Source organism: Panthera onca, chromosome E3 (genome assembly GCF_046562875.1).
Source record: "Panthera onca isolate mPanOnc1 chromosome E3, mPanOnc1 haplotype 2, whole genome shotgun sequence".
NCBI classification, from domain to species: Eukaryota; Metazoa; Chordata; class Mammalia; order Carnivora; family Felidae; genus Panthera; species Panthera onca.
In genome coordinates, this window is record NC_138354.1 from 16,089,405 (window position 1) to 16,111,246 (window position 21,842).

General features: G+C 40.5%; 2 protein-coding genes and 1 long non-coding RNA gene across 3 annotated transcripts in view; all 3 read left to right on the forward strand.

The window, feature by feature from the left end:
* LOC144614753 (uncharacterized) overlaps nt 1-5,057 on the forward strand; it is a 43,374-nt gene extending 38,317 nt beyond the window's left edge. Inside the window, exon 3 of the long non-coding RNA XR_013552854.2 lies at nt 4,956-5,057. This is a non-coding gene — a long non-coding RNA (uncharacterized LOC144614753). The remainder of the gene's footprint in view (nt 1-4,955) is intronic.
* Nucleotides 5,058-9,545: 4,488 nt separating this feature from the next.
* NUPR2 (nuclear protein 2, transcriptional regulator) lies at nt 9,546-10,461 on the forward strand. The gene is made up of 2 exons (XM_060649125.3): nt 9,546-9,905; nt 10,231-10,461. The coding sequence occupies exon 1, from the start codon at nt 9,588-9,590 to the stop codon at nt 9,897-9,899; it is 312 nt and encodes a 103-aa protein (XP_060505108.2). The 5' UTR covers nt 9,546-9,587; the 3' UTR covers nt 9,900-9,905; nt 10,231-10,461.
* A 5,428-nt stretch (nt 10,462-15,889) lies between these two features.
* Nucleotides 15,890-20,497, forward strand: CHCHD2 (coiled-coil-helix-coiled-coil-helix domain containing 2). Its single transcript, XM_078439890.1, has 4 exons — nt 15,890-16,058; nt 18,380-18,629; nt 19,428-19,578; nt 20,342-20,497. Exons 1-4 carry the CDS (start codon nt 16,009-16,011, stop codon nt 20,350-20,352), a joined length of 462 nt encoding a protein of 153 aa, XP_078296016.1. The 5' UTR covers nt 15,890-16,008; the 3' UTR covers nt 20,353-20,497.
* Nucleotides 20,498-21,842: the final 1,345 nt, after the last annotated feature.

Consider the following 21,842-nt stretch of genomic DNA (forward strand, 5'->3'; position numbering starts at 1 on the left):
AAAAAACAACACAAGATCGATCTATATACTGCCTACCAGACACTCATTTTATTTTTTCAAAAATATTTATTTATATTTGAGAGAGCATGAGCCCGGGAAGGGCAGAAAGAAGAGGGAGACAGAGAATCCGAAGCAGGCTCCAGGTTCCGAGTGGTCAGTGCAGAGCCTGACATGGGGCTCGAACCCGTAAACTGTGAGATCATGACCTGAGCTGAAGTTGAATGCTTAACCAACTGAGCCACCCAAGCACCCCAGGAGACTCATTTTAGACCTAAAGGCACCTGCAGATTGAAAGTGAGGGGATGGAGAAACATCTATAATGCTAATGGATGTCAAAAGAAAGCCAGAGTAGCCATATTTATATCAGACAAACTAGATTTTAAAACAAAGTCTGTAACAAGAGATGAAGAAGGGCATTATTACATCATAATTAAGGGGTTTATCCTTCAAGAAAATCTAACAATTATAAATATTTATGCCCCCAACTTGGAAAACGCAAATATATAAATCAATTAATCGTATAAAGAAACTCATTGAGAACAATACAATAATAGTAGGGGACTTTAATATCCACTTATAGCAATAGACAGATCACCTAAGCTGAAAATCAACAAGGACACAATGACTCTGAAGGATACACTAGACCGGATGGACTTAACAGATATATTCAGAACATTTCATCCTAAAGTAGCAGAATAAACATTCTCTTTGAGTGCATGTGGAACATTCCCCAGAATAGATCACATACTGAGTCACAAATCAGCCCTCAACAAGTACAAAACTATCAAGATCATACCATGCATAGTTTCAGGCCATAACACTATGAACTTGAAGTTGCCACAAGAAAAAAAAAAAATTGGAAAGCCCTCAAATACATGGAGGTTAAAGAACACCCTAGTAAAAAATGAATGGGTTAACCAGGAAATTAAAGAATAAAAAAGTATGGAAGCAAGTGAAAATGAAAACACAACAGTCCAAACCCTTTGGGATGCAACAAAGGCAGTCCTAAGAGGAAAGTATATTGCAATTCAGCCCTACCTCAAGAAGCAAGAAAGGTCCCAAGTACACAACCTAAACTTACACCTAAAGGAGCTAGAAAAGGAAGGGCAAATAAAGCCTATAGCCAGCAGAAAAAGGGAAATAATAATGATTAGAACAGAAATAAATGATATAGAAACAAACAAATGAACAAACAAAAACAGTAGACCAGATCAATGAAACTAAGAGCTAGTTCTTTGGAAGAATTAACAAAACTGATAAACCCCTAGCCAAACTTATCAAAAAGAACAGAGAAAGGACCCAAATAGATAAAATCATGAATGAAAGAGGAGCGATCACAACCAACACCACAGAACTACAAACAATTATTAGAGAATACTATGAAAAATTATATGCCAGCAAACTGGACAATCTAGAAAAAATGGACAAATTCCTAGAAACTCACAAATGACCAAAATGGACACAGGCAGAAATAAAAAAACTGAACACACTCATCCATAAATAGCAAAAAAACTGAATCAGTAATCAAAAATCTCCCAACAAACAACAGTCCTGGCCCAGATGACTTCCCAGGGGAATTCTACCAGACATTTAACAAAGAGTTAATACCTATTTTTCTCAAATAGTTCAAAAAAAATAGAAATAGAAGGCAAACTTCCAAACTCATTCTATGGAACCAGCATTACCTTGATTTCAAAACCAGTAAAAGACACCACTAAAAAGGAGAGTTACAGGCTAATATCCCTAATGAACATGTGTGCAAAAATTCTCAGCAAGACATTAGCAAATTGAATTCAACAGCACTTTAAAAGAATTAATCATTGGGGTGCCTGGGTGGCTCAGTCGGTTAAGCATCTGACTCTTGATATCAGCTCAGGTCACAATCGCACTGTTTGGGAGTTCAAGTCCCGCACTGGGCTCTGCACTGATAGTGGGGAGCCAGATTGGGATTCTCTCTCTCCTTCTCTTTCTGCCCCCTCCTGCTCACTCACACATACACACTCTCTCTCTCCCTCAAAATAAATAAACTTAAAAAAAAAATTATTCACCATGACCAAGTGGGATTTATTCCTGGGCTGCAGGGCTGGTTCCATATTCATAAATCAATCAACATTATACACCACATTAAAAAGGATAAGAACCATATGATCCTGTCAACAAATGCAGAAAAAGCATTTGACAAAATACAGCATCCATTCTTTTTTTTTTTTTTTTTTTTTTTGAGAGAGAGACATGAACAAAGAAGGGGCAGAGAGAGGGAGGGAGAGAATCCCAAGCAGTCTCCACATTGTCAGCACAAATGCAGGGCTCAAATTCATAAACCGTGAGATCATGACTTGAACCAAAACCAAGAGTTGGATGCTTAATTGACTGAGCCACCCAGGTGTCCCCAGCATCCATTCTTGAGGAAAAACACTCAACAGAGTAGGGATATATGGAACATACCTCACGTCACAAAGGCCATATACGAAAGACCCACAGCTAATATCATCCTCAATGGGGAAAAACAGAGAGCCTTTCCCCTATGGTCAGGAACAAGACAAGGATATCTACTCTCACCATTACTATTTAACATAGTACTGGAAGTCTCAGCCTCAGCAATAAGACAACAATAACAAAAAGGCATCCAAACTGGCAAGAAATAAGTAAACTTTCACTATTTGCAGATGACATGATATTATATGTAGAAAACCCAAGAGTCCATCAAAAATTTGCTAGAATGAATACATGGATTCAACGAAGTTTCAGGATATAAAATCAATGTGCAGAAATCTCGTTGTATTTCTATATACAAATAACAAAGCAGTAGAAAAAGAAATCAAGCAATCGATCTCATTGGAATTGCATCAAAAACTGTAAGATACCTAGGAATAAACCTAACTAGGTTTAAAGGTAAAAGATCTATACTCTGGAAACTACAGAAATGTTATGAAAGAAATTGAAGATGACACAAAGAAAGGGAAAGACATTCCATGCTCATGGATTGGAAGAACAAACATTGTTAAAATGTCTATACTACCAAAGCAATCTACACGTTTAATGCAATCCATATCAAAATACCACCAGCATTTTTTTTGCAGAGCTAGAACAACCAATCCTAAAATTTTTATGAAAACACAAAAGACCCTGAATAGCCAAAACAATCTTGGAAAAGAAAATCAAAACTGGAGACATCATAATTCCAGATTTCAAGCTATAGTACAAAGCTGTAGTCATTAAGACAGTATGCTATTGGCACAAAAACAGACAGATCAATGGAACAGAATAGAAAACCCAGAAATGATCAACTAATCTTCAACCAAGCAGAAAAGAATATCCAATTGAAAAAAGATAATCTCTTCAACAAATGATGTTGGGAAAACTGGACAACCACATGCAGAAAAATGAAACTAGACCACTTTCTTACACCATACACAAAATAAATTCAAAATGGATGCAAGACCTAAATGTGAGACAGAAAACCATCAAAGTCATAGAGGAGAACACAGGCAGCAACCTCTTTGATCCCAGACAAAGCAACTTCTTACTAGGCACATCGCCAAAAGCAAGGGAAACAAAAGAAAACATGAACCAATGGGACTTCTTCAAGATAAAAAGCTTCTGCACAGCAAAGGAAACAATCAATAAAACTAAAAGGCAGTCTACAGAATGGGAGAAGATATTTTCAAACGACATACCTGAGAAAGGTTAGTATCCAAAATCTATAAAGAACTTATCAAACTCAACACCCAAAAAACAAATAACCCAGTTAAGAAATGGGCAGAAGACATGAATAGACACTTTTGTAAAGAAGACTTCCAGATGGCCAACAGACACATGAAAAGACGCTCAACATCACTCATCATCAGGGAAATACAAATCAAAATCACAATGAGATACCACCTCACATCTGTCAGAATAGCTAAAATTAACAACCCAAGAAACAACAGGTGTTGGCAAGGATGCAGAAAAAGGGGAACCCTTTTGCATTGCTGATCAAAATGCAAACTGGTGCAGTCATTCTGGAGAACAGTGTGGAGGTTCCTCAAAAAATTAAAAATAGGAATACCTTACAATCTAGTAATTACACTATTAGGTATTTACCCAAAGGATATAAAAATACAGATTCAAAGAGGTACATGCACCCCAATGTCCATAACGGCATTATCAATAATAGCCAAATTATGGAGAGAGCCCAAGTGTCCATTAACTGATGGATGGACAAAGATGTGATACACACACACACACACACACACACACACACACACTGGAATATTACTCGGCCATCAGAAAAATGAAATCTTGCCATTTGCAATGACGTGGATGGAGCTAGAATGTATTACGCTAAGTGATATAAGTCAACCAGAGAAAGACAAATACCATATGATTTCACTCATATGTGTAATTTAAGACACAAAATGGATGAATATAAGGGAAGGTGGGGGAGAGAAGAGAGGGAAACAAACCACAAGAGACTCTTGACAGACAGTGCACATGAGTGAGGGGCAGAGAGAGAGGGAGACAGAGAATCCAAAGCAGGCTCCGCACTGTCAGCATGGAGCCCAACATGGGACTTGAACTCATGAAACTACGAGATTATGATGTAAGCCAAAACCAAGAGTTAAATGCTTAACTGATTGAACCACCCAGGCACCCCATATCAGTAAGAGACTCTTACTGATAGAGAACAAACTACAGGTTGATGGAGGAAGGGTGAGCAGTGGGCTAAATGGGTAATGGGCATTAAAGAGGGCACTTGTTGGGATGAGCACTGGGTGTTGTATAAGAGATGAATCACTGAATTCTACTCCTGAAACCAATATTGCACTGTATGTTAACTAAAATTTAAATTAAAAAAAGGAAAAAAACCCAATAAAATGTCACATTCATGACATTTTCATGCTTCATATTTCTTAATTGCACTTATCACTGAGAGATCATATATTACATATTTTTTATTTATCTGCCTTTTCTAGAATATAAACTGCAGAGGAGCAAGGAACTTTATCCTGAAAGTCTGAAATGATACCTGGCACATGGTACATGTAAATATATTTTTAATGAATAAATGAGGCTTAAATTATTATTCAAATTTTGCTCACTTTCATTAATAGTTTTTAATGGTCTTGGTTGTTTACACATCCATATTTATTTATTTGCTTAACAGGCATTTATTTTATTTTATTTTTAAATGTTTTATTTATTTTTGGGAGAGAGAGAGAGAGTGTGAGCAGGGGAGGGGCAGAAAGAGAGGGGGACAGAAGATCCTAAGCAGGCTCTTCGTGGCAGCTGAGAGCCAATGCAGGGCTTGAACCCACGAGCCGTGAGATCATGACCTGATCTGAAGTCAGACACTTAACCAACTGAGCACCTAGGTGCCCCTATCAGGCATTTATTTTATACTGACCGTGAGCTGGAGATGGGGGTGGGGAAAATGTGTTTCTAATCTTACAGAGGAGTTAGATAAATGCACAAGTAATACAAAGGCATGAATAAGTGGGAAAGGGCAAGAAATGTTGAATATAAGGCATAGCCAGGTCTGAGTTTGTGATGAGTTTCACTTAAGTCTTATCAGAAGGATCTCAGAGACCTGGAGCAAGCTCTGCTATGGCCCAAATGCAAAAACAGAGAGTCATTCCACCATAGGCCTTGAGGAAGTGACTTAGGACTTGGCTGAATCTCCATTTCTCCTTCTATCTTATGAGGTACTTCCAATAATTCATTAGAAAGTAACGAGATAGAGTTTTATAAACTCTATAAACTCTTGTTATGCTAACAAGAGGGATTTAAGTCTGCTCCTGAAACATGATTGTTAGTTGTTTATCCCCTGGGTCTGAAGTCAAACCACTAAACAAGATACAAAGTTCACTTTAAAATCTTACTGCAATGATATCATCAGAATTAATTCAGAGTCCTGCGACAAGACAGCAAGACAGATGGTGGCACCAGCTTTTAAATATCATCTCAGAAGCTAGGAAGGCAGGGATGTTTAGCAACCTGTGAACTGACAAACAAAGAATTCATATAAAGAGGCACAGTAAAATGAAAGAAACAATTACTTAGGGGTCTGAAGATCTCACCCTTAGTCTGGTTCTGCTTTTTACTAGTTATATAACCTTGGGGAAGTTGTTAAACTGTTTCCTCATCTGGAAAATTGGGACAGTAATAGCTCACACTGTTCTTATAAAGATCAAAAATATAATACACGGTTTTAAGATTATTGTCTCTAGAGTGAAATATACCACAAAAGACTCTTAACTATAGAGGGTTGATGGAGGGAGATAGGTGGGGGGCGGGCTAAATGGGTGAAGGGTGTTAAGGAGGGCACTTGCTGAGATGAGCATTTGGTGTTGCATGTAAGTGATCAATCACTGAATTCTACTCATGAAACTTAAAAAAAAAGTCTCTAAATCCATTCTCTACACTAAAAAGATCAAGGACTCCTTGGAGAAATGGTTGATTCCAGGTCTGGGGCATAGAGTGTACATGATGAGCCTGGATGGACATCTTGGTTTACCAGAAAACAAGGGCATTCTCCATGACTACTAGGTTAATGCCAAAAGAACACAGGAATCACAGGAAGGAGCTCCCACTGGCCAAAGATGGAACAATTTGAGAAATAAAAAATAATAAAAATGAAGTTGATCAAACACATTGACTGTGTTTTTATAAGATTCATGAGTTTGGGGCACCTGGGTGGCTCAGTCGGTTAAGCGTCCAACCTCGGCTCAGGTCATGATCTCACCATGGCTTGCGGGTTTGAGCCCCACATTGGGCTCTGTGCTGACAGCTCAAAGCCTGGAGCCTGCTTCAGATTTTGTGTCTCCCTCTCTCTGCCCCTCCCTCACTCACAGTGTGTGTGTGTGTGTGTGTGTGTGTGTGTGTCTCAAAAGTAAATAAACATTTAAAAAAAAAGATTCATGAGTTTATTCTCAAGAGAAAAAAAACAGAGTCCATTAGCATCCTGAAAATCCATCTTTAAAAGGGAATTATGGGTACCTGTCTGGCTCATTTGGAAGAGCATGTGACTCTTAATCTTGGGGTCATGGGTTTGAGCCCCACAATGAGTGTAGAGATTAATTAAATAAATAAATAAACTTTTAAAAAAATAAAAGAGAATTAAACATTTGTCTTGCCTTTCTTGTCAAAATATATTTCAGGGTAACCAAATAGCCTAAGTCCATGAGAGAAAGACATCTAGCAAATAAATGTGGAAGAAATGATTGAATTATAAAATTATCATCTCATAGCCCCTAGTGAAATAATCGCAAATGAACATAATAGCAAATAAAGTAATGAACTATGGATGAAATCATTGGATAAAAGTTTATGTGGAACTTCACAATTTCAGGGAAAGGCTGTTACCATATGAGCCCATTGATCAGTCACAGCATCACTAAAGTTGGGACAATGAACTATTGTGGATCTCCTGTTGTGATACCAACACACATTACTTCCTAGGACCTTTTTCTTGCCCCCCAAATGGAATCTGAATATAAACAAACCTCTAGATTCAACCTCAATTTACAGGAAATATGGAAGAGAGAGGAACAAGTTAAATGACACCACAAAGAAGCAGACACATCCACAAAGTGGGACATTTTACAGGATAACTGACCCAAATTCTTCAACAAGTCAATGTCAGGGGAAAATGAAAAGGACAGGAAGACTGCCCTAGAATACGAGACTTCCAAGCAAACTTCATGTATAGATTTTGTACGTATTCTGAGGTCTTTTAGACAATCAGAGTAATTTGATTCTGGACTGTGTATTAGATAAAAACAGGACCAGTTGATTTTGTCAGGTGTGAAAATAACACTGAAGTTTATGTAAGAAAGGAGTCTAGTTTTTTAGAGCTGTATACTGAGAAATATAGGAGTAAAATGACATAAGATCTGCAGCAGAGGAAAACAAAGGGATATATAAAGCAAATATGACAAGTGGCACCGGGTGGCTTGGTCAGTTAAGCGTCTGACTCTTGATTTTGGCTCAGGTCATGATCTCAAGATTGGTGAGTTCAAGTCTGCAGCGGGCTCTCACTGACCGAATGGAGCTGGCTTCGGATTCTCTCTCTTCCTCTCTGTCTCTCAAAATAAATAAACTTTTTAAAAAATGTGACAGGTCTTGACAATTGTTCAATCCGTGTGATGGGATATGGGAGTCCACTGTTCTATTCTTTGCACTTTTAAGAATATCTTAGTATTTTTGTAACACAAAATCTAAAGAGTTTTTTTTAAGATCATGTATGGGGGAGTAGTAAAAGGATAAATATTAGTTTCTTTCCCAACAGCAAATGTAAGACACGTGGGTGGAAGAGAAAAATCCCCTCGGTGTTTTATTAAAAACACTCTCCTGGGACTTGTTCATTTAAAGAACCACCAAAATTGCCCTGAGAGCGTGGTATGTAGGCCACGCCCCACCAGGGATACGACTTCAGAGTGCGGAAGAAAAAATTAAAATGGGCAACAAACAGCAAGATCAAATATCTGGGAAGCACCCCCCCCCCAACTTTTTTTTTAAAGTAGGGTATTATTTTGATCTATTAAAAAGAAAATCCCCCAGGGGATAGCTGCAATTTTTGTGGGAAGACAATTATCTGGGCTACTTAAAGGCGTTTTTCGCAACAACTCCCTGAGAGAAGCTTTTAGAGACACACTAATTAGGTAATTAGACCTGGGAGTCGCCCCGGAGAGTAATGACTCCCGCCCCGCGGTGCAGCGGCGCCCCTCCGCTAAGAGGCCGACGTGGCCTTTTCCGGTGCAGTAACCCTGACGGATTCCTCTCTCCTTCGCCCCTCTCCTGGAGAACCCTTCCCCGCCCAGGGGATCCCAGCGCAATGTGCACTGACTGGCCGGACCCTCGGCTCGCGCTGAATACCCTGCACCGCCACTCCCTACTCCCGGCTCTCACCCCAAATTGCCGGCGCGAGGTTACCTAGTGTATTGTAGCCTAACTGCGGCACTTGAGTAACCGCGGATAATCCGAAATCGCGCGCAGTTCCGGGTTTTATAGCAGGCAGCGTGACTTTTGCTTTATAATCCCTCGCTTAAAGCAATTAATTCACACTCCTTATCAAAAACGGGTACGGTGGAAAAGAAAAACAGCTAATGTATATATGGCCCTTCAAGCCATAAATACTTTCAACATTTTGATGAGTTTCCTTTCAATCTTTTATATAGACAGATCTTTAAAAAATACGCTACTGGGATACCAGAGATATTTCTTCAAAAGTGAATCTTTCACTTTACATTATTACTGAGCACTTTCTGATCTCATCAAACAGCCTACCAAAATGTTTACTGCTGATGAAAGTCCTCGGGAAGAACACACATTTTCTTTAAGTAGTCCCTTGTTGACACTTGTAGTTTTTCATTCTTGACCGACATAAAATGTTCGGTCGGATTTTGCCAAATGCCCCTCTCGCGGCGGCGGCGCACAGGCCCGGATAGACGAAGTGGTCACTGTGGCGGGGGCTGGAAAGCAGAGGGCCACGCTCGACCACTTCCCGGCTCTGTTAGGTCATCAATAAGCTCCGCCCCCGCAGGCACAGCCAATCGAAACGCGGGGCGGGGTCTTCCAGAAGCGCGCGCGTGCGCCGGCCGGCGGCCATGGGGGACGGCGAGATGGGCCCGGCGTTTCTCAACGCCCGGGCTCGGGTCCGGCAGCCTCCAACCGAGGCGTGGCCGCCCGTGAGCTCCGAGGACGAGCTCTACGATTGCCTGGATTATTACTACCTGCGCGACTTCCCGGCCTGCGGGGCCGGGCGCAGCAAGGGCCGGACGCGGCGCGAGCGGGAACTGCGCACCAACTGGCCAGTGCCCGGAGGCCACGAGCGCAAGATCGCGCAGAAGCTCCTCAACTGTCAGCGCAAGCGTCGCCAGCGCCAGCTGCAGCCCCGGGCGCGCACTCGCCTCGCCTGAGCACAGGTGCGTGCGGGCTGCACCTGGCCAGGACTCTGGGAAGCCCCGTGAGCGCCCTGGCCACCCGGTGCCTCTCGCGTCCGCCCTCTGTGACTGCACCCGGGCAGAGTCGCCTCCTTCCGAGGCTGCTTCGCGTTAGCGAGTCGTAGCTGGACCCCCAAAAAACCCACCTGATCTCTTGGCTGCAATTAGAATAGTGTAAAACTCTACCTTTTGGAATTTTATAGTTGGGAGAAGAAGGGTCTAGGAAACGCAGAAACATCTTAAAAATATAAGAATTTACTTCCAGTGCGTATGCATGGGCTAAAGACAATAATTTCTTTTTTGTCAGTTTTCTGCAGGATACCCGAAGGCCCTGATAAAAGTATTTTCTCTGACTCCAGCTGTAACTGTGGTCGTAAGGGGGAGAATCCGTGTTGGTCAACATAACTTCTTTCCGACATCACTTAAGTTTACCGCTCCAGTATCTTTTCCTTACTGATTGTTAATTAAGTAACATCCAAGTGTCCAAGTGGGTATGCCTTTTTAGGGTTTTTAATTAAAAGCAAGAATGGCATTTTAACTCTTCTGGGTTTTTTTTTTTTTTTTTTCAGTTGCTACGGTAACTCGTTTCAAATATACAAATATTTTAGTTCATCTTAATGTGTAATAGGGGGAGAACAAAGAGGAATGTGTGCAAGATTTAAACCCCCGTGTCATAGATGCAGTGTGCAGGTTTAATATTTGTTTGCCAGGATAGGAATATTTTAAGTTGTAAGAGTGTGTACTGAACAGTTGCTAGATTCTCCGCACTGCTGATCCCACAACAGTCCTTTCATGTGGACGCTGCTGTCTCCCATTTTGTAGAGGGGATTCTGAGGCAACGGAGTTCAAATCACTCTTCAGAGGTCATGCAGCTGGTTACAAAGAAGACCAGGTATAGCAGATACTCAAAAGCCTTCATTCATTCCACCATCACAGTTTTCCTCTATTGTACACAATATTCTGTGGTGCAGTACCACCCACAAACTTCAGCTCCAACGATGAGAGTTGAGATGTGGTTTAAAAAGTATGCAGAATACATCAGGGTGGTTGTCTTTCTCTTCAGTCTGCATTCCTTAGGCCTCTGCACCCAATGGTGAGTCCTTGGTTAGGAGAGAAGGGTGGTGCGTACTGGAAGGAGCAACCTGAATTTTAATCTTCTGGCTGTTCATCGCTGTGGCATTCAGCACACTTTTCAAGTTACACCAAGCCTCGAGTTTCTCATTTGTAAAATGGAATGATACTGGATTACCTTACCACACTGGATTATGGATTAAATATATAAAACATCTCACACAATTAATTATGTAAGAGGTACTCAATAAATAGTAAGTATTTTTAAGTTTACAAAACAGAATCTCCTTCCTCTCTGGTCAGTCTTCAATTCTTTCATTCACTACATTCATTCTTTTAAAATGTCTCCAGACGGTGTGCTGTAATAGGAATTCTGGCTTTGGAGTCAAACACCTGTGTGAACTTGGGCAAATAGCTTAAACTCCAAGTATCTGTTTCCTTATCCATAAGATGGGGATAAAACAGTACTTACTTAAAGAGTTCTTGTGAGGTGTGGGTGCCTGGGTGGCTCAATGGGTTAAGCGTCTGACTTTTGGTTTTGGCTCAGGTCATGATCTCATGATTCATGGGTTTGGGCCTGTGTTGGTCTCTGCAGTGTCACTGCTTGGGATGCTCTCTCTCTGCCCCTCCCCCATGTTCACTTTCTTCTCTCTAAATAAATAAACTTTAAGAAATAGTTTTTGTGAGGTGTAAATAAAATAATACATGTAAAGCTCTTAGTGCCTGGTATACAAAGGCACTCACATGATTGTTGTATATGTGCTGCCAGAGTGAGCATGGCACTCACATCATTAGTAGTATTCCCATTGTCACCGTCTTAGCCTTCGATTTTTTTTTCCTTACCCCTATTCTGCTGTGTCTCACACACCATATGCAGATTAATCTTCCAAAGACCATTTTATTTATTTTCAAAAATTTTTTTTAAATATTTATTTCTGAGGGGCGCCTGGGTGGCTCAGTTGGTTAAGCGTCCGACTTCGGCTCAGGTCATGATCTCACGGTCCGTGAGTTCGAGCCCCGCATCAGGCTCTGTGCTGACAGCTCGGAGCCTGGAGCCTGCTTCAGATACTGTGTCTCCCTCTCTCTCTGCTCCTCCCCTGTTCATGCTCTGTCTCTCTCTGTCTCAAAAATAAATAAACGTTAAAAAAAAATTTAAAAAAAAAAAAAAATAAATAAATTATTTATTTCTGAGACAGAGCATGAGTGGGGGAGGGGCAGAGAGAGAGGGAGACACAGAATCTGAAGGAGGCTCCAGGCTCTGAGCTGTCAGCACAGAGCCTGACACAGGGCTCGAACTCAGACTGAGATCATGACCAGAGCTGAAGTTGGACACCCAACCGACTGAGCCACCCAGGCACCCCTCCAAAGACCATTTTAAATATATAAAAACCCTCAATGACTGCTCTAATCCTGTAGGATAAAAAGCCTAGATTCCTTATATTGTCCTGGAAGTCATCTCTTGGATTTTCTTAAATTTTGTACTACAACTTCCAAAAACATACTCTGGATCTTGACACAGATCTTCTGTCCTCCATATTTGATTCTGCTTTATTTCAATCTGTGCTGTCCTACTTACCATGCCCTTTTCCCCTTTGTAATTTTAATCTTTCTAAAACAAATTCCACCTGTACTTAATTTTAAGTGCCACTTTCTCCCTGAATCTTTCATCCACAGTGAATAGCCATTCCTTTGAAATCCTTAGAACTTCATAACCACTTAACCTCCTAACCACTTGTTTATAGAGTATTTTGTATTTTTAGATCAACAGTTAAAAATTCACTAACTGGTTCATTCTTTTTTTGTCTGGTATGTGCAAGGCACTGTAATCATATGTCTTTGTTAGCCAAAGGAAAAACTACATTTAGAGTGCAAGGACCTTAATGTCTTAAACATCTCAGTTCCTACACAATTCTTGCTGTAAAGTACAGCATACCCAGACAGACACAAGCCATGTTAAAGCAACACTCTATTAGATGTTCTAACTAGATTTTGCTCACCTTAGATACTAGAACCTTTACAGTTTAAATATAGTAACTGTAGAAATTGTGTATTAGTTACCTATTGCTGTGTAATTACTCAAAAACTTAGTGACTTAAAGCAACATATCTCAGTTTCTGGGATTGCAGAATTCAGAAGTGGCTAACAAGGTGGTTCTAGCTTAGGGTCATGAGGTTGGAGAGTAATTAGGCTCCACTTTTTGAAGGGAGTGTCTAAGAGTCTGTGGATGTATTTTAAACCACCATGGTATGTTTAATTAGTTTAAGGATGTTCATTTTAGACAAATTGGAAAATATGACCAAACAAACAAAAAAAAGGAAATCAATACCCAGTGGATAACATCACTACTTGAGTGTACATAATTCCAGCCTTTAAAAATACATGAACTTTCTCAATACAAACCTACTATGTATACTACTTTGTAATTGTTCTTTCCCTTGATACACTATGGAGATACTTTTCATGTCAGATATTCTTTCATAATACTTTAAATAGCTGCATAGCATTTCATGTGTATATATCATAACTTTATTTCTGTATTGTAGGATACTTACTAGTTTTCCCTACTTTATGGAATTTGTTAAACATCTTTATAGCTAATTTCTTTCCACATTCATGAGTGTTTCTTGAATTCCTGGATTTCTGTGGAATTTCTGGAACAGATCTGCACAATTTTAAAACTTCTGCTATCTACAGCCTAATTTGGGTAAAATTTTATTGTAGTCATCAGGAGTCCATTCATCCAAATGTCAGCATCAAATATCTGTAACAATGCCTGCAAGAGTTCTTTGTTCAAATTTTGATCACTGTGAATTTGTTGAGAATGACTGAAATCACTATGGAATGAGAAGTTGTTACATACATTTTACTAAAGAGGGAACTTCAGCATATTTATCCTGGCCAACTACAAATGATATGTAGCAGAATTCTGAAATTTTTTTTCAATTCCTGTTTTTATTAGTTTTAATTTTTACATGTTCTTAATCTGTATTTGAGTAGAGGTAATATATTAACTGTTTCAGAATCCAAAACATAGAAAATGTTTTCAGTAAAAGTCCCACCTTGTGCTACAGCCACCCAGTCCTACTTCCTGAAGGCAACTAACAGTGTTTCGTGTTAGCAGTGTTAACAGCTGCAGATAGTTTATGCATATTAATAGTCTTTTCTCTCCATGTTACACAGCACAGTACATTCAATTCTGCCTCTTGCTTTTTTTCTCTTGACACTTTCTCTTGGTATCTTTCATACTAATAATAACAGAGAGGCTTTTTTATTCCTTTTTATAGCTGCATATTGTGTGCTGTGCCTTTTTTAAAAACCAGTATTATACTGACAAGAATTTAGGTTGTTTCCAATCCTTTACTATTACAAAATAACCTTGTACAAATACCTAATATTCTTTCCTCAATGTAAGAATTAACAACTTAGCCAGGTATGATTAAAATTGTCTCTGTTCTGGATACCTGTCTTAATTGTCCAAAGTTATGCTCATTCAAGCTCTTCTGCTAGGATGTCCTTTATAGGGCTCCTTTACTCCGTCTCTGCTTATGAATTATCCAAAGACAAATACAATGTCATATCATTTGTAAAGCTTTCATTATAGTTCTGTGAAAATAAAACTTTTTCCTGAAAGGTTACTGCATTATTTACCCTTCGGTTCCACAAACATTCTGCTGTTACTGGAAACAATGTGCTTTCACTGGAAAAACTACTAACCTCTGGTGGAAGGGGAAATTTTCTGTTTGATACCCTAGCAGAAATGGAGGGTCCACCTTTCCTTTTCTCCTCCATAAATCCCATCCCATCCCAAGGACCTTCCCATGAAGCCGTCCTTGAAATACCACTAACCAAAAAAAAAAAAAAATTAATTAATTAATTAATTAAAAAGAAAAAAAAAAAAAAGAAATACCACTAACCAACTTTTCCACTACTGCAGAGGCCCTAAAACGTTACTGTTATAAGTATGTCACATCGACAATCACTAAAACATACAACCGTGGGGACTTCGCAATTGCTGTTCCCTCTACCTGGAATGCCATTACCCTCGATAAACATTTTGTTTGTTTCCCTGCTTCCTCAAGCAGTCTATTCAAATACTAACTCTTCCAAGAGTTCCTGCCCTCTCCGACTTCTAGCTCCCCATCTCACTCACCATACTTTGGCTTCATATCACCACTACCTGATTTACGTAGACGTTTCTGTCTCTCCTCAAACTTTAAATTCCACGAAGGTAGAGTCTTGTTTTATTTGGTGCTGTATCTTATCTGTAGAACCTAGCTAGCACTTGGAAATCATTCAGAACATTTTTATTAATAGTGAATAAATACTATCCCAATTATGGGCACAAGTTCTATGACATAACGAAAAGGGTCTGAAACTATATAGTAATACATAAGTGTAAGGCATTATTACGATCTGATCTTGTTGCCTGAGTCCACAAAGAAGAGAAATACAAATAGAATAAACTCAGCTTTGTCGGTGTTGCCTAAAGTTTTCAGTTTCCTTCGTTCAGTTCACATTGTGTGCCCACACTGTGCCTCAAAAAAATACCCAAATAAATAACCTTACTGCTGAGAAAAGTTAATTTGCCTAAGGTCCAGTTGCAGAACGCCAGATAATCTGCCTCGCTCTCAAGGCTGGATCTGTCTACCATATATTTGAAAGAAGTGCGACGGTGCTCATACCCTACAAAGCAAACAGCTAGCGGCTCACACTAGCACCAAGCTGGAAGTACACTTGCAAAGTAACCTCAGGCACTTCCGGTCTCCTAAATGAACCTGGGGCGGAGCTCATGACGTTAACCGCGTACGACGACGCGCCGCCATGACGTCCTGCTCTTCCAGTGACCTTCAGGGCACGCGGAGACGTCGGTGATCGAGAGGCCTCTGCCTGGGCACTGATTGGTCGCGCGCGGAGGCCAAGCCCGCCCCCCGTTTTCCGCTCACCAGCTCGCAGAAGCCGCCGGGGTCTCCGCAGAGTCTTGCGTTTCTAGACGCCGAGCCGCCCTGCAGTTGCCATGCCGCGTGGAAGTCGGAGCCGTACCTCCCGCATGGCCCCTCCGGCCAGGTGAGACCACCGCGGGGTTTGGGGCCTTGCCGGCGCCGTGACGCACACGGAGGCCGCAGTAGGCCTCGCCGCCGCCTGGTGGAGGCTGGCGGAGGCTCGTGGAGGCCGCTGTAAATGCTGCGGCCTTGGTGCGTCCCCACCCGCCGCAAGCTGGTTGTAAATGGGCTTTGGCTAGGTATCCCGTTAGTGGCAAACTTTCTAATTTCGCGTGTCCGTGAGTTATTACTGAAAATACTGTAGAGCTCATTTGAAAAGTATTTTGAGTTTATTTAAATAATCTCTACACCCAACATGGGACTCGAACTCAGGATCCCGGCGATCAAGAATCACCCGCTCTTCCGACTGAGGCAGCCAAGTGCGCCTAAAGCAAGTCCTCCAAAGAAGTGGATATGTGTAAGTGTAAACAGGCTGAAACTTTAAAAGTAGCAGAAAAAAACAAAAACCAAAAACCAGTGTTGGAGAAAGGTAGTAAAATCAGGAAAATGATCTCATTTCAATAAACTGAATAATCTTTGAGCACCAGCAATGAGCGTTCCAGGGACTCAGCCCAGTCAGGGACGTAGTTCCTAAAGCCTCACACGTACATGATGTTTTTTAGTTCATAAAATATTTTAAATTTTTTTTTAAGTTTATTTATTTTGAGAGAGAGCGAGCAGGGCAGGCGCAGTGAGAGGGAGAGAGAGAATCCCAAGTAGGCTCCGTGCTGCTAGCGCAGAGCCTGATGGGGCTTAATCCCACCACTGTGAAATCATGACCTGAGCAGAAGTTAGTGTCAGCCGCTTAATTGACCGAGCCACCAAGGCTCAGTTCATAAAATACTTTTAAGATGTACTTCCAGTTATACTTTAACCTTAGGGATAGGTGTTATTCCTGTTTTACGGAAATCAGGAAACTGGAGACTCAGAATAAGTGATTTGTCCAAGGTTATGCTACCAGTAAGTAGGAAAGCCAGGTCTGACCACAGTTTTCCAGTGGCCAGTTTAGGACGTTTAGCCCAGTACCACATTGCTTTCCAGCAGTAAGGTGGATTGTGTTCACACAGGATGCTAGGAGTGTAGGGAAGCAGTTCACTTAATGGAAAGAAGCTTCTCACCAAAGGACAGAAAACTGCATTTTTGTAAAGTGATGCCAGATGCCACCTGATTGGAAGCAAAGTCATTAGCTTTTCTGACCTAGCCTTATTTGGTTGAAGAGCTCCCAAGGAAACTATCTAAAAATGTGCAGAGGGAATATAACATGTGAAGATTTTTAAAGCAGTGCAGGACATGTTAGTGAAAATGCTGAAAGCATCTCAATGTCCTACGGGATGGGATACAATTGAAATTTTGGTGTAACAGTTCAGGCAAGTCACTCCTATTTACTGGTCTTCGGTTTCCTAATCTGAAATGAAGGAATTAGATTGTGTTATTTCCCCCATATGACTATTTGCATATGTTTACTAAGATGATACCAACTCAGTTACACTTAGCCTCACTTGACTGTCCTAAAATTGCCAAGTCCCACATGTTCTCCCTCTCTTAATATTTTTTACCTAATACTACATGACATATTAATTGATCCCTCAATAGTGTCATGAAGGCAGAGGTTTTTGTCTTTTAACAGGTCGATTCCCAGCACCTACAATGATACTTAACCCTAGTATCTGAATGGGTGGATTCTCTAAAGACCTTTTAAACTCTTAATATTTTATGATTTTTATGAGGTATTGGAATAACTGTGTTCTGTAAAGCTACTCTAGGGTATACGAATACATAGAAATGCAAAAAGCAGGCAAAGATAGTTTATACTTGGTGATTATAACCTTAAAAGGTTAAAGAGACAAAATGATGTAAATAGTTCTGGGAATTGTGTTCCGTAAAGTTTTCTGGTTTGCATAGAGTATTTGTATTCAAGAATTAAAAATGAAGATCCTGAAGTTTATTTTCATTTACATTTGACTTTTGAACAATGTATGGTTTAGGGGCACTTACCTCCGGTACAGTCAAATCTGTGAATAAATTTGGACTCCCCAATAACCTAACTTCTGTTAGCCTACTGTTGACTGGAAGCCTTACCAAAAATATAAACAGTTGATTAACGTGTATTTTGTGTGCTATATATATTATAATACTGTAATCTTACAATAAAGTAAGCTAGAGAAAAAATGTTACTAAGAAATCATGCAGTACTACACTGTAGTTATCAGAAAAAATCCACATATAAGTGGACCCGCAAGTTCAAACGTGGGTTGTTCAAGGGTCAAGGTACAGTTTCTTTAAGCTGACAATTTGAAACCTGGTAGGAAGTGTGAACTTCATACTTCGTGTTCTTTTCTTTCACAGCCGGGCACCTCAGATGAGAGCTGCACCCAGACCTGCGCCAGCCGCTCAGCCGCCGGCGGCAGCTCCACCATCTGCTGTTGGCTCACCTGCTGCTGCACCCCGGCAGCCAGGTCTGATGGCCCAGATGGCAACCACCGCAGCTGGCGTGGCTGTGGGCTCTGCCGTCGGGCACACGCTAGGTCATGCCATCACTGGGGGCTTCGGTGGAGGAAGTAATGCTGAGCCTTCAAGGCCTGACATCACTTACCAGGTAGGAATTTATGCATTTTGTTTTCCAGTGGTATATTATGGGAAAAACCAGTTATTTGTAAATTCATATAATACAGGTACTGTCTGTGATTTTAGAATCCACAGTGCTGTTAACAGAAAACGGGTTATCAAAAAGTCACATTTGGCAGCTGAGTTAGTGCCTTAGGCCAGCAGCATCAAGTACTGTACAAATTGTATTTGTTCCCAGGGAGTAGAATAGCAGTTCAACCTGATCCACTGAAAAACGGCCATTTTCCCCTTATTTTAAGGAATTTGTCTTGGTGACTCTTAACTAATTCAGTCTCCATCTTAGTTAAGTATTTAAAAATCTCTTTAATAGCTCTGTGCTGTTTTCTGATCTTTTGTCTGTTATTTGCCCACTGCCCCTCTTTTTTGAAGTATGTGAATTTTCTCCTCTGATGGGCTTGAATATATACTCTGTTGTGTTTCTGGTATATTTGACACTCATCCATCTATTTTTCTGTAATAGTTTCACTTTGTGATTCATGAAACTTTTCACTGAACCCCCCCACTGGTATTTAGGTATGCACATAACCATTTCACTTTATTTGCATGTTTGTTCTTGAATCTTTCTGATTATAACTGGAATTTTGTTAAAGCCCATTTGCTTTCTGCCTTAAAGTTTTTCACTTTCATTGTTATTAGATGGAAACTTGAATTTGCATTCTGGTTCTAGTTATGGTTCCCCAGTTGGCCTCAAAGACATTAGATACTGTTCTTTGTTCAGGTCTAGATCTAATTTCCTTTCTCAATGGTCCTGAATGTTATGCCTTTGCAGGAGCCTCAGGGAACCCAGCCAGCATACCAGCAGCAGTTTGGCCCCTGCCACTATGAGATGAAACAGTTCCTGGAGTGTGCCCAGAATCAGGGTGACCTTAAGCTTTGTGAAGGTTTCAGCGAGGTGCTGAAACAGTGCAGATTTGCAAATGGTAGGTGATGCATCAATCTGTGATTAAAACTGCATCTGCTCGGGGAGGGGAGGGTGGGTGATGGGTATTGAGGAAGGCACCTTTTGGGATGAGCACTGGGTGTTGTATGGAAACCAGTTTGACAATTAATTTCATATATTGAGAAAAAAAAACTGCATCTGCTCAGTTCACAGCATGGTACTCCTGGACCCTAGAGAACTTTGGGAGTCTGTGTTTAATAAATTAATTTGACAAGTTAGAGGAGATTTGGTTTACATTATTCTAAAAATAATCTAACTCTTCTAACAAAGGACTGGTCCAGAGGTTTCTAGTCATAAGCTTTTACCAGTAATGTTCTGAATCTCATTCTTCTGTAAGTGGGTATAGATTAGTGTGTCAGATCTTGTTCTGGTTATGGGATGTAAGTGATCTAGCCATAAAGCTGTGAATAGAAAATTACATTCCATTTTCACCAAAGTCCAAGAATGGACATACTCATGTGTTGTTGGCATTCCCCACACCTGATTTGAGAGAGAAGAGTTTCTTAAATCCCTCAGTGCAACTCTGATATTTGGGCTGTCTAGAATGTTGACAGTGAAGTTGTTTTTACATAATTTCCTCCTATCAACCTAAGAATTCACCATCTATTAAAATGCTTATTTTCATTTTCAGGCATGAACTGATAACCTTGGGCTTTTATCCCTCTTTTTATCATTTGGAGGGCTTCTGCTTTGCTAAGAAGGTACAGCTATTGTTCTTCTAACTTAACCTTTTCTATTTGCAGGATTAGCCTAATCAAGAAGTTCAAGTTGAAGATATGAAAAATCATCTCCCATGACCAAGTTAATTTAGCATAAAAATATAACTGATAGTGAAGAAATAAAGTGTAAAACCACCAGTTAAACCTCTCCTCTATCATTAAATACAGCTTTCTTCAGAATTGGAATGAAAACAGGTATTCTTACTGCATAGAAGTTCATTGTGAGATAGTTTTGAGTTTGGAACTGGGCAGATGTTCGTGTGCCTCCTTAAACCAGCTTTTGTGACATTGTTTGTGAATTAATTAGAATAAAGTGATTTTCTCCCAGAATGTGGCGTCTTTTAAGTGACCTTTTAAGATGTGGTTTTGAAGATTATAAATTAGGTACAGTATATACATGTTGAACATACGCATTTTGCAAAAGAACACAATTGTCTCAACATGTCTTTATTTACTTCGTAGTCTCAGTATTAAATAAGCATCCACCTGGGGCTCCTGGGTGGTTCAGTTGGTTAAGCGACCGACTTCAGCGACTTCAGCTCAGGTCATGATCTCGTGGTTTGTGAGTTCAAGCCCCACGTCGGGATCTGCGCTGACAGTTCAGAGCCTGGAGCCCATTTCGGATTCTGTGTCTCCCTCTCTCTCTGCCCCTCCCCTACTCACACTCTGTCTCTCTTTCCTTCAAAAATAAATGAACAACCACCAAAATAAATTAGCATCCACCTGGAGGATCTGACAATTCCCTGAGGAGCTTTTGTAGAAAAGTAGTTATGTAAGGAGTAGCTCACTAGCAAACATAGTGCTCGTTAAAAGGGTTCTGGGGAGGTGGGGGGTGGCTGAGTCAGTTTTAAGCATCTAACTGTTGCTTTCAGTGCAGTTTATGATCTCAGTTCGTGGGATTAAGCCCTGCGTCGGGCTCTGTGCTGACAGCATGGGGCCTGTCTGGGAATCTCCCTCTCTACCCCTCCCATGCATACTCTCAAAATAAATAAATAAACTAAAAAAAAAAAAAGCTCCAGTTGGAAGGTCAATGTTTCTTAAACTGAGCAGTAACAGGAAACTGTTTAAAATAATACTTCTAATCGACTGAGTGATAAAGGAAACAGGAATAAACCCCATTACAAGTGGATTCCTGTGGCCAGGTCAGCACATGTCCTAAGCGCTGATCTGTCCAATTAATTGGTCAGAGATGAAAACCATTGTCTTTTGCAGTTCCCCTGCAAATGTTTTTCTTCTGTAAGGTACTGTAGTTACCCTTTCTTGAAAGACTCAAGCTCATTGCAACTGCCCATTCCATGTTGCCTTAAGGAGATAGACTCAATTTGGGGTGCATCGTTTTTAAAAATGAACTGAGCTCCATTTCTCACAACTCAAAAATTCATTCGCTTGGAGTTGACCTCCAGTCTACATTGTGCTCTGCAGTTTTCCAACTTCCAAATACACCTTTTCGAGGCTGATTTTTTCCCCCCATCTATAAGATTCAGAGACCTGTGAGTAAAATGGTATTGAGTTTAGTCAGTTGCTG